General features: G+C 38.4%; 1 protein-coding gene across 1 annotated transcript; it reads left to right on the forward strand.

Annotated features, from left to right (window-relative positions):
* The first annotated feature begins 4138 nt into the window (after positions 1 to 4138).
* Positions 4139 to 13141, forward strand: LOC104907346 (hypothetical protein). Its single transcript, XM_048642930.2, is given in 8 exon segments — positions 4139 to 4581; positions 4996 to 5047; positions 5162 to 5207; positions 5331 to 5412; positions 5507 to 5736; positions 9930 to 9996; positions 11975 to 12635; positions 12638 to 13141. Coding segments are annotated over 8 exon segments (1569 nt in total). The 5' UTR covers positions 4139 to 4386; the 3' UTR covers positions 12874 to 13141.
* The last annotated feature ends 3722 nt before the right edge of the window (positions 13142 to 16863 follow it).

Below are 16863 nucleotides of genomic sequence, written 5' to 3' on the forward strand. Positions count from 1 at the left end.
GACCAGGTCCCCTGCTATCTCCCCCGGTCAAAAGGAGTCTCCTCGCAACATGGTCGGCCATGAGATTAGGTAGGGGACGACATGGATAATTATGCCACGAACGAGCATCACCCGGTCGGACGACCCTTCCGCCCTTTCCTGGCGTGGGGCTAAATGTTTGCGTCCCTTAAACCCAGCTAAGAGTCCTGCGCCAGCTAGCACCGTCATGCAAGCATTGTGGGTCCCACTCACCATGACGTGGCCAGCAACCTCTTGGACTCCTAAGGAGCTCACATGAACCATTTCTAGAAAAATCTACTTCACCAATCCCTAGGAGGTCCACCCCATCAAAAAGGTCCCCTCCTAGGAATTCCCACTGCTATAAATACCCCTTGTCCCATCAAGGAAAATGTATTGAATTCTTACCTAACTAACCAGTGCTTCTCACTCTAGACTTTCTCTCTACCTCAATTATCAACTAACTTGAGCGTCGGAGGGGCGACCCCGGAACAACCCCCGGGGCAGTCTAACGTATTTTGCAGGTCTCCAGTGAACAGATAACCAGCTCAGGATTCGTATTATTGAATTGAGAACCTGCTCATCACAGATCATTAACCTTAATATCTAGACAAAAACAACGTACCTTCAATATCGATCCTATTTACTTTCAGTCCATGTATAATAAAAGTCAATAGTAATATTCAACTAGGAATGGGGATTTCACAACAGGTTAATCGACTATCAACGGCAAATTGGCTATATGCAACACTGTAACTGAAGACTAACATATGCTCATCATATTTTTGAGGTTGCAGCGATAAGACTTGCAATAAATTTGGTTTTTTTAACATAAACAAGCACCATTTTTTAATCAAACAAAGGATGCTCAACATATATTCACAAGATATATTGACCAGAATAATCATAGTTATAAGTAGAGCCGATAAAAATTGATACACATGAATTAGATACGAAAAAATTGGGTTAGTGTTGAAAATTTCCAACCCATTTTGCATGACACTACACATCGTACTAAATGGCTTGGGTTAGTGTCGAGTTTCTCAATACGAAGATAACACGCTTGAATCCGTCAACACACTTGCTTCACAAAATAGGATATCTATATATTAAATTGGTTTAAAAGTACCAAAAAGTAGCTTTACAACATCACACAAATCGGACACGAAAAAAGTGGGTTAGTGCTGACATATTTCAACACTATATCTTTAATCAAACAAGTGAACACAACATAACACATTTATTAGATGGATTGGGTTAGTGTGAAGGGTTTTCCAACCCGTATATATATGACATGGACACAGACACGACACAAGTACCGACCTTTTGCCAGCTCTAGCTATGAGTGGTCCTTCCATGATCATGCCAAATTTAGGTTATCTAAAAGAAACCACAACTAATGAGGGGCCTTCTTGAACGCTTCATAATCTCACTAATCTATTCACTAAATGAGTTTTTAAAGGATGCAATATTTGCATAGTACACACTATCCAATGCACCGCTTTGATCCTTAGTAATTTCAATTTTATTTGAAGTAAAAATTATAAAGACATGAAATATATACATTTAGATTAATCATAAAAGATCCCACATGACTATATTTTTTCTTATACATTTATAAGAAAATATAAGATATAGTTGGTAGATAAATAATAATTATCTCAAACACTACACTCCTTTCCCTTAGATGAAAACATTATCTCACTAGGTTTTTTTTTTCTAACATGGCAATAATCAAAGTGTCTACAAGATTAAATTAAGGGTATGCACTACACTCCTTTAGCTCTAGTTTTTCTCACTTCGTTCTTCTAGCAGAGCTTTTTGAAGTAATTGATCCATGAGTAATGTTGAGAATAGTCCAAAATGGTGAATTTACCATGAGAATTGTCAATCCATGCATGCAACACTCAATAGTAACATATACTTCCTTACCAACACACGCTTAGATCAACTGGTAACGGAGTTTTTCTAACTTAACCAGAGGTCTCGTGTTCGAGTTCTGGGAACGCAGCAGTGTGTGTTGGGAGAGCTTTCCCCCCAATTGGGGCCTGAGCCGGCTCGAATCCGGATTAGTCGGATTCAAAAATGGATTTCAGAAACCGGATGGGTTCACCAAAAAAAACATATACTTCCGTGAGAAAGAGCAATTAATTTCACAGCATTATAAGCACCCTATAAATTGAGATTACAATTTATCTTCTCTTTTTTCTTCTTACTTCTACATCCTTTCTTCACCCTCCATTCTCAGTAATCTCATATCAAATTTTCAAACCCTCTTAACATCTGTACTAGGGGTGTTAACGAGCCGAACCGAGACCGAACTTAACTAAGCTCGGCTCGGCTCGAGCTCGAAGCTCGTCGAGCTTAAAATATTAGGCTGGGCTCGAGCTCGAGTTCCAAAATTACGGCTCGGCTCGAGCTCGTCAAGCTCGAAACCTATCTTCAACGTAAACAAGTCCAAGGATATATGGAGGCCCAAACGTTTTAAGAGTGAAAGGCCCAATGTCCAAACTTGTTGATATGCATAGCCAAGCAATAAGAAAGCCAGCTGTGGAGTAGTGAGATGTCAAAGATTTCTTTTATAGAGTTTTGAACTCCCACCCTCATACTACTGCAGGGATGTGGGACGTCCAAGATGTAACACACTTTTTCGCCATCCTCTTCTCTCAGTCTCTCAGAATGTCCCATACCTCTCACTGCACTCGGTCCTTCTCGCTGCACTTTCTCTCTCCTTAACTCAGTTGCACCAACAAGCTGCGAACCAGAGATGACCACCTCCATCTTCGCCGGTGCACTGTCTTGCCACCGGTGTTCCTACTATAACTTTACTTTCTGGTTAACGTTGTTGAGGTTTATGCAGAAGGTTTGAAGGTCAAGTATCTTGCCGATTTGCCGTATTGGTACCCCACTTTTCAAAGGCACATAGTATTAAAAGTTTAAAACCGTAAAACAAAAGGCTGGACTGAGAAATGACATTGAAATTTTCTAATCACATAAGAAGGGAAGTTTGTTATTAAAGTCAATTTATTGAAGATGAAGATTTAAAAAAAAAATTGAGTCAAAGGGTACTATATATATATATATATGTAGTTTTGCTTTGTTCCTTTTGAAGGTTTTCATAACATTAGGGAAAGTTTCATATACGACACTCTACATGAATTTTGATTATGTTTTATTAGTAACAATACTTATCTTTCAAATTTAAAACAACAACTCAATATTTAAAAATATTATAATTATTAACATAGTTGTTATTAACCATAGTTATTCATTAATTTTTTATTTAATATTAAATATTAGTGAAAATTTTTAGTAATTAAAAAATTATCGAGCTTGTTCGCGAGCTTTCGAGCCGAACTTAAGGTAGCTCAAGCTCGGCTCGTTAAGGTATCGAGCCGATCTCGAACTCGAATCGAGCCCGCTCGAGCCGAGCTTTGACCGAACCGAACTCGAATAGTTTGCGAGCCACCCTGGCTCATTAACACCCCTAATCTGGATCATATATTAAAAATTGAGATTAACTTAAGAACATGAACAACATGTGAGATTCTTCATATCAAATACCATCAAACTTTTTTTTGTCAATAGAAAAGTTCCAAGACAATAAAGACAAAAACATATAAAGAAATAAAAATGAAAAAAAATTCCAAAAAAATAAAAATAAAAATGAGCAAAAATCCCTTTTTGTCTTAAAAATGATTCCTTCCTTGGTCAGCTACTCTACCATTCGTGTCTCGCTTCCTTGCTTCTCCTTCCCCATTCTCTCTCTCTTTCCGTCGTCGTATTATAGCAGAAAACAGAGCAGCCCAAACACCCGAAAGCAAACAAACCAAACACACCACAAAAAGAATTTCCCCATCTCTCTCTCCTCGTTTTTTTTTCTCTCTCTGATCACATTCTCACACCCAAACAAACCTCAATCGGAAACTTCTGAATTCTCATCTTTACCCCACTTTCTCTCTCCTCCCACCGCTTCACTTCCTCCATTTCTCTCTCTCTCTCAGGTTCGCAATTCTTCGATTTTTCTCATCTTATTTTCAATTCAATTTTGCGATTTTTGTGTGTGAATATTTTTTTTGTTATTTATATTTGCGAATTGTTCTCTTTTTTCTAATTCTTGATTTTTGCTGATTTTTGGTAGCAGGGATGCAATCTAAGGTGTTGTTTGGAAGTAACTTTAGCTTGTGGAGCTGTAAACCGAAAGAAACATGCTGGTTTTTGGTGTTGTTATTCGATTGTATAGCTTAGGAGTTAGGAGTTAGGGTTTTGTTTGTTTGTTTTTGTTGGATAAGTTGAATTGAAGTGATTGAACTTTTATTATTTTGTTTTGTTGTGTTTTGTGTGTCGATTTCGAAGTTGGTGAGAATTTAAAGGGATAGTGTAATTGTAATGGGGAATAAGCTGGGGAAGAGGAGGCAGGTGGTGGATGACAAGTATACAAGGCCACAAGGGTTATATCAGATTAAAGATGTTGATTATAAGAAGTTAAGGAAGCTTATTCTTGAATCTAAGCTTGCCCCATGCTATCCTGGAGGAGACGAGTGCGATTGCGGCCTTCTTGAAGAATGCCCTATCTGTTTTTTGGTTTGTATTATTCCTCAGTTTCTGCATTTCATGGATTTGTTTTCATTTAGATCATATGGTTTTATATGATTGTTGTAAAGGGAGATATACTCGGTTCTCCTGAAGGGTTGGGGAATGATATGCTTAATTAATTAGGGTGAAACTCTGTTTATATTTTTGAACAACAGGAGAAAATTGCTTGTAGTTGGCTGATTATCATGGAATGATGTTCCTTTTTTTTAAATATCTTCTAAAAGGAATATTATAAATTTCCTACAACCTTTTATCTATTTGTTGGCTTGGATTTTTGTGTTTCCAAAATGAAGTTTATTTGGTTTAGGCTATTTGAAGTATGAGTGTTTGCGTTTTTACATAGTATTGCTGCTGAAGCCTTTGAGTTTGGCATTTTCTAAGTAAGCTGTTTTGTTTTTGTAGTATTATCCAACTCTCAATCGGTCAAGATGTTGTATGAAAAGCATATGTACAGGTACCTATACATAATTTCCTTTTTTACAATTATTCATTTCGGTAAGTGGATGTTGGTGTCGATTTCATCAAGAGGATTTGGCTTATGTATTTCTTTTGCTCCTTTTGTTTGCAGAGTGTTTTCTGCAGATGAAGAATCCAAATTCAACAAGACCGACACAGTATCCTTCTTTATGAGTTGCTCCTATACCATTGTGTTTGATTTGCTGACTTACATGGGATCGTGCTTCCTAAATGATTTCATCGGGCCTCCAGGCAATTGATTTCTCTTAACTTGTACATAGATGCCCATTTTGTAAAACCTCAAATTACGCTGTGGAGTACAGGGGGGGAAAATCCAAGGAGGAGCGGGGACTGGAGCAAATAGTAAGACGTGGTTTTTCATATTCTTTATTTACTTGGATTGGGGCTTCAGTTGGTTATGGACAAGTGTTCATGTTTCTGTTGAATGTTTATACAGGAAGAGCAAAAGGTCATTGAAGCCAAGATTCGGATGCAGCAGCAGCAGCTCCAAGAGGAAGAGGAGAGATATCATAGAAAAGAAGAAACGAGCTCTTCAACTATAGATCCTCGGACAGAAAACATTGATTGTAGCACATCTGGAGGTATAGAGTGTGAGGAAAGTGCCCCCTCTCTAGATTCAAGTGGTACACAAATGCTCAGACAGCCTCAGTATACCAGACATGGCAGGTGAGTCCGTGGTTGATGTCTTGAGCCTTGGTGCACTGTGCTTTACAGAGTTAAATGCATATTTGTGGAACTTTTCTCCTTTTATGGATGATTTACCAAAGCAGTAATAAATGATATGCAGTTTGTCTTCAGCTATGATTCTGAAGAGGAAAATAATTATTGATTAGAAGAATTATCTCGCTGGCCTCTCCTATTTGCTTGCGTGTATACTCTACACCAAACACTTTCTTATGATGTGTATTTTGATGAATTTGTGAATATTATAAAGGATACATGAGAATGTTTGTTTAGCATCTCTAGATCTTTCAAATACAAAATTTTCCATGCCCTTTCAGTTTCTTTGATGTGCTAGTTTGGTTTGAATGGAATGTCAACGGCCATATGCATAGGATAAAAGTTCTGGCACACACAAACTTTGGGTGTTTTTAGTAGCCTTTGACACAATTAAAATTACTCATTCATAGAAAGATAACAGAAGAGTTTAGGAATCATCTTACGCCCGAACAAACACTCACTCAGCTCTCTGTCTCTCTTTCTTTCTTACATTCACACATGTATGGATCTCTTTCGCTGGTAATGTGGAAGGATTGCGGCTTTCATAGTCCAAGTTGCAGTTGTGGTAAGCCCGAAGCCCTTCATGATGCTGTTGCAGTACAATGATGTTGCCAAAATTTAATAGCATACTTTATCATTTGCCTGTCTCGGTATGTGATGGCTAGGGATGTAGTCACCGGTTTTTGGTAGCTCCATTATTATTAGTGCTTCTAGAGAAGCTGATATGGTGTCTCTGGAAGAAACATAAGCAGCCGTTATCATTTATTAAGAAAAGTTGAAATTTAAGGGAGCTTGTTCAGGGACAATATAGCGATTTTCTATGAAAGCAAAAATGAGAGATAGCTGTGCTTTTGTTATGAAGAGTGGAAACCCGTGCAGAAGCATCTGCAATTTATACCTAGGAGAAGCAATAAAGCCTTTGCTTGGCTATTTTACTTTATAGTATTAAAATAACTCATTTGTCTAAACACTGATGGAAATGATGGATATATCTCAAAATCAGTGCCCCAGAAAAATATTGTCATGATGTATATATCTCAGATCTGTGCCAGAAAAATCTTGTTATCCTGAAGGACTCATTCTTGTGCGAAATGAAGCTATTTTAGTCAGGACAATTGTAATTTTATGTGGAGCGCTGAATTTTTTCCTGAAAATGTAGTAAAAAGGAGGTAACTCTTTGTATGGATGATGGAATGTAGAAGTCAATTCTGCTGCATTGTGTAGCTTTTCTGCAGCTTCTCTGGTTACTTTTTATCAATAATAGCTGGTTTTGTCTCATATAATTTTAAGAGAATAATGTATTATGTCCTTTATCTAGGGCAGGACAAAAGGATTTTAAATTATTTGCTTGAAGGTGATAGGTGATTTTCGATAAGTTTGCTATTTAGAATGATGATGAAGTAAACAGCAAAAGTTACCATGCACAGTTTACTCTGCGTAGAGTGTAGTTTGTTTCAAATGAGTATATTGGGAAAATGTGTGTACTTGAGGATGAAAGTTATCACTTGCTCTTTTGGATATTTTAGTACTCTTCATGTTCTTGTTATGCAAAGTACTTCTCCTTATTATAAATTATTTGACTTGTCTTTATCTTGCAACTAACACATAAAGTTCGTTCTTAAGGTTCGCAAGGTAAACACTGTATCAGGATAGATAGTCTGCTACTTCTTTTATTTTTTTATTTTTATCATAATACAGTATTTGATACATTCTTACGAGCTTGTTTTGGATAGTTGTGAGTGTACAAAGATGAGTTAGTGAACACTATTGATCTTAGACCTTTTATTGTGCATCATATCTAGTAAGCTGCGTCATTTTTCTTCCTGGGTGTGGATGGTCTTACCATGACAGCAAATTTAGCAAATCTTAATACTGAGGACTGATCAGAACCATCCGAGCCCACGAAGCTTGGTTCTATTCTTGATCTTAAGGTTTTTAGTAAAGCAAAGTAGAATCCACTTGAATTGGACTTGGATTGCTAACCAGAATGTGTAGTTCCAGTTTAATTCATTCAAAGTGCTTAGACATGATGTCTTTTGAATTCTCGTAGTGGAAGCTTTGTTCATCTTGTTGGATATGTGGTATGTGGTGGTGACCTTAGAGCAGAATCAATAATAAGTTATTCTTACTCTTCCTATCACTCCTGGACACAAACATTGTCGATTTTGAACTTTTGACTTTTGACTTCTGTTATGCTTATTTCCGCCCCCAATTTAGAGGTGGGTTTTCACTTCCTCTTTACTCCTTTTTGAGTAGTTACAATAGCTTTCTTATGAAGATCCAGGAATATTAGTATATTGTCACAATGTTCTTAAACTGGCCATATATGATATATTGGCTTGACGTCTAGAGTAGGATTTGGTGAAACCATAATATCAATCTAAATAAATGAGATGATATTATGACAATTGTTATAGAATATGAACCAATAATACCTAATATAGGCTGTATTCCATAGTGACTTTTGAATTTTTTGAGTCATGAACACGAAACATAGAGCTTACGGGGGCCCTTTAATAACTTAAAGGAGCCTTATAGGGTGAAAATTTCACTTACGGCTCAGGACCAAAGATTCTTTTAATCGAATAACGGCCGTAATAGATAGCTCAATCCGAAGGAAATTATGCGGAAGCTTTACATAATTATTATGAAGCTATGCGACTAGAAACCGATTTCTACAATTGAAGCTATATACTCTATAATATAGGCTTTATTCTGAAGATAGTAATGCTGCATAGTCCAGAATTATATCACGCTTGTGTCCAGCGAATAGTCTAGGGACCGATTGAGGACATTTGAGCAGACAGTTGAAATTATCTCAAGCAACACAACATGAGCAGCAGTCTAGAGTCTAAACAGCTTATGTACCCATATGACCATGGATCATTTCATACTGTTAAGTATTTTGATCATTTTTTACTGTTGTGTCAATCTTAGAAACATGGATGAAGCTGGTGGCATTTGAGTAAAACTCGAACATCGGTTACTGTTGAAGAATGAAAGTAGTGACTACTAATGTGGAGTTATGGACATGTGTTGTTATGTTGTCATGGTCATTCCATATGTGAAGTTTGTTAAGATCAATCACAAATTAGGCCCCTGGGACTACTTTAACTTGGTGCAGCGTACTGTCGGAGAGACCACTCAAAAACCTGATAATTTTCGTTTGTTTCAAATGTGGCTTGTTTAGGCAGGAGAAAGTAATGTAGTATTTGGAATATTCTTGAGCTCCATTTTGTTTCCTTCTAAATGAGTTTAGTGCTTCCCCTACCCACTTCCCCCCCCCTCTCTCTCTCTCTCTCTCTCTCTCTCTTGGTAAGCATGTATGAAAGAATTTTTTAAAAGTATTTAGGTATTGGGTTTTTCGAGAAAAGCAAGGGCTATTTTAGCAGTTTAGGTGTGTGCTGTGACAATCTATCATTTTCGTGACTAATTGAATCTAAATGAGTAAATTAGATTCAGAAGAGTATCGGTGTGTATTAAATGAGCCAAGTGAAAAGGAAAGGATTTTCCTCCTGTAAATATTAAAATTTCTGGACATGATGCAATTTTTACTGAATTATTTGGACTCTGACATTTGCCACACCGGGCCTCCGGCTACTCCCTTTTTAATCTGAGAGGATTTCATTTGTCAAGCAGAAGTATGAATCACTACATTTCCATTTTATGGAAGTGCATTAATTTTGTTCTCACATATCTACTTTTTGACTTGGTATTGGGGACTGCTTGTCTTCTGCATGTCTCTACTTTTTCCATTGCCTTAATACGTGTGCCCAAGTTACATATAGTGATTAATAGAGAATGAAGGAAGTATGCCTTGTTGGCTGTGCTGTTTCCTGGTCTGCTATGGGGTCTGTAGGAAGGTGATCATACTGTATACTAGCTACCATTTACCACCTGGAATCTATTAAAAACCATGATTAAGCTTATCCCAGACCCATATCTTCTTGGTGGCGCTGTCAACATTTGTCCTTCAATAGTTTGAAACTTCTATGAGTTCACTTATTACCAAAGAGGGATGTAGTTTGCGTTCTTGTATCTTATTTTGTAACAGTAATAATGTGTTGGTGTCAAGACGTTTGTGACTCTTGCAGCCTTATAATTTTTTGTAATTCTTGTATCTTCTTATCTTGATGCAGAGATGATGAATTTGACCTGGATCTTGAAGATATTATGGTTATGGAAGCTATCTGGCTTTCTATACAGGTAATAATTGCATCTGTAGGTATATATAAAACGCATACCAATGGCAATAATGTAATGTGTTGTTGTTACGTTTCACATTTAAGCCCACTTATGAAAGACGTATATGAATTATTCATGTTTACTGATTCCAATGATGCGCAAAGGATTCCCAGATGAAGAGTCTGGAAAAAGTTTAGTTGGTGTCAGTGTGGTCTTTATCATTAGATTCATTTTATGATTTAATAATCATCTTTCCAAATTCTTAAAAAAATTACAATAATAGTGTCATAATCAGTATTGACTATTAAGTCAGTAGTAGTTTCATCATAAATTCTTCCTTTGTGGATTGTGGTATATATCCTATTGGAACCATGAAGTGTCATTATTCTTGCACATTTTTGACAGATGAGATTATCTTCATTGCAACCTTCCATGCTTGTTTAGTAGTTCTTGTTTAATGACTTGTCGTTATGTGTCCATATGACCATATGGTCTCCTAGAGAGTGTTGTTCGTGTGCATAATTATCTCTATGCTTTGTGAAATTGTAGAAATGGCTAGAATCACTTGTCTTAGGACAAGATACAGAGGTCTTAAAGCAGAGATTTGAATAGGAGTTATAGGACTGTACTTCAGTTGAGAATGATTGAAAGTAATTTGACTTCTTAGTCTTTCCAATAAAACTATGTATGATCTCTTGTATATGTTTCTTGTGAACACATGGCCCAGATTTACTTTGTTTAGACGACCACCTTTGGAAACTGGGAACTCAACAATGCTTGTGTGCTCTTGATCTTCTAGTGTTTCTGGATTGCAATTGATTCACAAGGGAAGAACATATGTTGAATACAAATCCCTACGAATGGATTGGAAATGTACAAGGTCACCAACTGATTAGTTTTGGTGAAAAACAAATATTATTTTTTCTGTATAATGCAGTGTTCTGTTCATTTTTGGAAGTAGTCATTCGTCGATTATTAAATTTAGCAATGGTACAGTGTCTAAGCCAGGTCGTCCTAGAAAAGCAAAACAAAATGATGTGAACAGAATAACCCTGTAAAGCATAATCAGATCCAACTCACAGAGGTTAGCACTGGTTTTACTGTGAAGTCCGTATTATTTCCTCTGGAAATGCTTGGTAAAATTGTGGGCCTACCAACTTTCAAATACATGAATTTCAATACTAGCACATATTGTGAACGTGTGCATGTTTGCTCCTTGAACACTGGATATCATACTGAATGAGAGAATAGAGTCTTACTGAGGGCAAACCCATATTGACTAAAAGACATTCAAGTTCTGAGGGAATTGAATGACCTAATTCTAAGTGCTTGCTCTTTAAGCACTATATAATATGGTTGGTTATGGGGATTTGATCTTTTGTCCTCCCGCTGATATTAAATGACTTTTTTATGGGTACAAAGGCAATGTAAATATCCGAGACCTTCCTGCTACTATTTTAGTATCAATACTGTGGGTTTACAGTCCTATTTGAGTTGAGATCAAGCTGTGGTATTCTGTAGTAAATATCTTTCTGTCAACCCTTTTCACCTACACAAACACACACTAAAGAGAAGAATAAGGTAAAAAAGAAGAAGAAGAAACATAGCTGCCTTTGTCTCAGCTGAAACAACTTTGATCGAGACTTGTACCAATATAACCTCTAGTGCTAGTGCGCTCATGACGTTCCAGCCTCTTAAGGCTCTGAGAGTTGGTCTATTTTGTTGAAGGGGGTAAAATTTGTTGGATTATTGGTGGAAAAGGCAAAGAGGCCATTCTACAATTGTTTTTTTTTTGTTTTTTTGTAAATAATTAATGTGAGGAGTCAATTTGTTTTCGTTATGTCAAAGCTAAAAGTCTTTTGAAGCACAAACCCTAATCTTAGTACTATGTGATTGATTTGAAGAAACTTGGTTCAATATATTTCATCTCTTCATGGAATCATCCTAATTCTTCTAACCTGGTGATCTTCTGTTCTGTTTTGCTTTTTTCTAAATTTAGGAGAACGAAAGAGCAGGACAATCACCTTCTAATGATGCAGTTCCCGAGCCATATACAATTGGAGATTGCTACATGTCACCACCAGCAACAGAGCAGATGGCTGGATCATCATCATCCCCTTCTGGTGGTCTTGCTTGTGCGATTGCAGCTCTTGCTGAGCGTCAACAGTTGACTGGAGAATCTTTGACCAACTATAATGGACCTGTATCACCTTTAGACATGTTACCAAGCAGTAGCAGGAGTTCCAAGAGGATGAAAAAGAGTCAACGAAGACCCACAGAAAGCTCCTCTACAGAGGAAATCTGTGGTTCAAGAATATCAGCCGAAGGATGCGAGGTTGGTCCTGCATCACAGATTACTGAAGTGGGAACTAGCTATGTTGACTCAGATGACTCTGAAGCTGAGATTGTTATGCTGCCACCACCACCACCACCACCACCATTGTATCATAGGTGGAATTCCAAGAGGGGAAAGAATATCCAAAGAAAATACTCTCTTGGGAGAGCCTCTTCCAAGAGTTTGCATGGTCAAAGGATGGTAGCAGAAGATTGGGAGTTTGATCGTGGCTCTGAGGTTGCTGAGGCTGGGACCAGTTATGGTAGTTCTAGTGAGTCAAATGAGGACATTGAGGCCACTATACTGCCCCCTCCACCACCACCACCTCTCTGCCGCCATACGTCGTCGGTACTAGCAGTGGCTGCTCTGCTGGGGGAGAAGATCATTGTGAGTACGCGCTCCCTCCTTTACCGCAACCATATGTTGCAGATAGTGGATTTCAGTCTTCCATACCAGGCCCTATAATTCCCGATAGCTTTGAGGAACAGATGATGTTGGCCATGGCTGTTTCACTAGCTGAGGCTCGAGCTAGGACTACTGCTCAGGGAGTCGCATGGCACTAGGTTTACCATTATTTGTTCTATGTGCTCCTCTACCTCTACCCTTGACTGTCCTGCTTCCATCAACAAAAGCCCAGAAAAAAAAAACTCAATTTTCTCCTTTCCCCCCTTTTCAATCACACACGTACACGTATGTAATAGGAAATTGAAGAGCATATTTTAGCGAGTGATAGGTTTGTTGGGTTTATGATGTTCGAAATGGTTAATGTGCCTTGGGAAATATTTTTCATCTTTTTTCTGCCAGTATATATGTGATGGTTGTTCCAAATCATTTTCTAGCTCTATAAGTGTTTGAGGCTATCTGGTCCTGTAATGTTGTCGTGGCTAGATTTGTCATGCAAACTTGAGCGCAGGTTTGCGGAGATCATATTAAGCAAAATTCATGCTAGATGGCTTAGATTAGGTTTGCTGTGACGATGACCAATATTGACTACCTATAGAAGTACAGAACAAATGTCTCTTCCCCACGAAGGCTAGTAGGTGCGGTTACGCATGGTCCCAAATCAAGTGGCGTTAGATTATCCCAGTAAATGGTAGCGAAAAAATTCGCAAGCAGAATTGGCAGAATACAAATTCTCACATTAAGTTGAACGGATACATGTTGATGGGAATAGTACCATGTGGTACTTGGCGTGGTGTTCTGATGCTCTGTGCAACCTTAGCTTGCGAAATCAAATTCCATTAGATAGTGTATGAAAACTTGTATTTCATTTTAAATAGTGGAATTGAATTTGGAATTTAGAGGTTGCATTTCAATTTCTAATCACTAGAGGTGCCCAACGGGCTGGGCCTAACTTAATGGGGCGGGCCAGGCCAGGCCCATTGCATAAATTAAACGGGCTGGGCAGGATAAGTTACAAAATCATACAGAACATAAGTTAAAATTACACAACAAAAAAAACACTAGTGTAGAAGTTTATGCCTTGAATATGTTTGTTGAAATGCGTCAAAATACGTCGAAGAGTAGCTTTGGTGCACCGCCCGATCGGGCCGGGTGAGGCCGCTCGATCGGGCCCATAACGAGCTGAGTGTTGGAAGTGAAAAGAAGAAGCGCCCGATGCCATTAGGCATGTTCGCCCGATCGGGCAAAGTACCGAACAACGACTGGGTGAGCTTCACTCGATCGGGCGCGCAACGAAACTGGGAAGGAGTAAAAAAACGGCCCGATCGGGCGGCTGCCCGATAAACGCAAAAACGCGTTTTCTGACGGGAATATAAATATGTTATTTATATTCTAGGTTTTAGACTACGAAAAACACTCTATTCTCTTTGTAATCTGTTCTTCTCACATAATTAAATATTCTCCTTCTCTCTGCCGTGGATGTAGCCAAATTGGTGAACCACGTAAATCTGTTGTCTGTTTCATTGTTTTTGCATTCATAATTTGTTTCTCTCTCACGTCGGTTATAACAAATTGGTATCAAGAGCTTTGGTGATCGATCTGTGTGAGAAAGATGTCTGGGATGAATATCAAAATTGATAAATTTACTGGGAGGAATAGTTTTAGTCTGTGGCAAATCAAGATGCGGGCTTTACTGAAGCAACAGGGGTTGTGGGCACTGTTGGCCAAGAAGGCAACGGATTAAGTTACCGTTGAGATGGAAACTCTGGAGGAAAAAGCGCATTCAACAATTATGTTGTGTCTGTCTGATGACATAATTACTGAAGTTGCGGAGCTGGACACTGCTGCTGGTCTGTGGTTGCAGTTAGAGGGTTAAAACATGACGAAATCTCTAAACAACAAGTTGCTTTTGAAGCAACGTCTGTTCAGCCTGCGTATGCAGGAAGGTACGTCTCTAAGAGATCACTTAGATAAGTTAAATACTATCTTGCTAGATCTGCGAAATATTATTGTTAAAGTAGATGATGAGGATGCTGCTTTAATATTATTGGTATCTTTGCCTGTATCATATGAGAATTTTGTGGATTCTTTTATTGTTGGTAAAGATAGTATGTCGTTAGAAGAAGTAAGATCTGCTCTGCATACTAGAGAAGTCCGTCATCAGGCTTCTGGGTCTAGTACAGAGAATCAGGCATTTGGATTAGTAGTTACTGGAGGGAAGGGACAAAAGAAATCTGGTAAAAAGAAAACAAACTTTAAAAATTCGAATTCTAAGGGTCCTAAAACTACTGATATCTGTAATTACTGTAAGGAGAAAGGACACTGGAAGAATAAATGTCCTAAGAAAAAGAAACAACAGGATAAAAATGAAGGTTCTGCTGCTCTGGCAGAAACTAGAGGTGATTCTGAGGAAGATATGGCCCTAGTAGTTAATAGCCAGTCACATTGTAGGGATGTGTGGGTTCTTGATTCTGGGGCATCGTATCATATTAGTCCATGCAGGGAGTGAATTTCAACTTACAAGCAGATAGATGGAGGCAAGGTTTCTATGGCCAACAGTGTTACCTGCAAAGTAGTTGGAATAGACTCTATCAGGGTGAGGACTCATGATGGTACATTCTGTACCTTGAACGAAGTTAGGCATGTTCCATTAATGACAAAGAATCTGATATCTTTGAGTCTTCTAGATAGCAAGGGTTTCAGTTTTCAAGGTGAAGGTGGAGCTATGAGTGTCTACAAGAGTTCAAAGGTGGTTCTGAAAGGTATTAAAGTTGGTACCTTATATATTCTTCAGGGGTCTACTATGACAGGTTCTGCTGCTGTTGCATCATCTGGGGTTCACAAGGAGGAGTTGACCAAGTTGTGGCATATAAGACTTGGGCACATGGGTGAAAGGAGGATGCAAATTCTGTCAAAAAGGGATCTTCTATGTGGGCACAAGGTGCAGAACCTAGAGTTTTGTGAACATTGTGTGTTTGGGAAGCTTCATCGTAGCAAGTTTCCAAAGGATGTTCATACAACTAAAGGTACTCTTGATTATATCCACTCTGATTGTTGGGGACCTTCCCAAGTTGCATCTATTGGAGGTCACAGTTATTTTGTGTCGATGATTGATGATTATTCAAGAATGACTTGGGTGATTATGATAAAGCATAAAAGTGATGCCTTCAAGAATTTCAAACAGTGGAAGGTTTTAGTGGAAAATCAAGTTGAAAGAAAGGTCAAAAAGGCTGCGAACTGATAATGGTCTGGAGTTCTGTTGGTCTGAGTTCGATGAGTTCTGCAAAAATGAAGGGATTGCTCGCCATCATACTGTTAGAAATACACAGAATGGAGTTGCAGAACGCATGAATTAGACATTGTTGGAGAGAGCAAGGTGCATGCTCTCAAATGCTGGGATGGCTAGGAGTTTTTGGGCAGAAGCTGTAAGTACAACTTGTTATCTGATCAACCGGGGACCCCATACAGGTATTGACTGCAAGACACCTTATGAGGTGTGGTCTGGTAAGCCTGCGGATTACTCTTTGTTGAGAATTTTTGGTTCTACTGTTTATTATCATGTAAATGAGGGAAAATTAGAACCTAGAGCTAAGAAGGGTGTATTTGTGGGTTTTTGGGAGTGGAGTTAAGGGCTATAGAGTATGGTCACCTTCTGAAAATTGTGTCATACTTAGTAGGAATGTTATATTCGATGAAAATTCCATGCTTAACTCTCCATTGAAGTCTACTGTGGTGTCCGTCAGTGGAGATGTTGATAAACAGGTGGAGCTGCAAGTCACTCAGGCTAAGAGTGAATCACAGCACCAAGGTGGAGAAGATCAACATGGTGAAGAAGAGTCTTTTAGCTATCAGCCATCTGAAATTCATCAACCAAGCATAGCACTTGATAGAGCTAGAAGAGTTGGTGTGGGGCCTCCAAAGAGGTATGGTTTTGAAGACATGGTGGCTTATGCACTTCAGGTTGCTGAGGAGGTGGAGGTTGAAAACAATGAGCCATCCACCTATAAAGAAGCTGTTTCTTGAAGTGAGTCTACTTTATGGCTTGCTGCAATGGGAGATGAGATGGAGTCTCTAGATAAGTATCAGACTTGGGAGTTAGTCAAACGTCCTAAGGAGAGGAACATTGTAACATGCAAATGGGTCTTCAATAA

Source organism: Beta vulgaris, chromosome 4 (assembly GCF_026745355.1).
Source record: "Beta vulgaris subsp. vulgaris cultivar EL10 chromosome 4, EL10.2, whole genome shotgun sequence".
NCBI lineage: Eukaryota > Viridiplantae > Streptophyta > Magnoliopsida > Caryophyllales > Amaranthaceae > Beta > Beta vulgaris.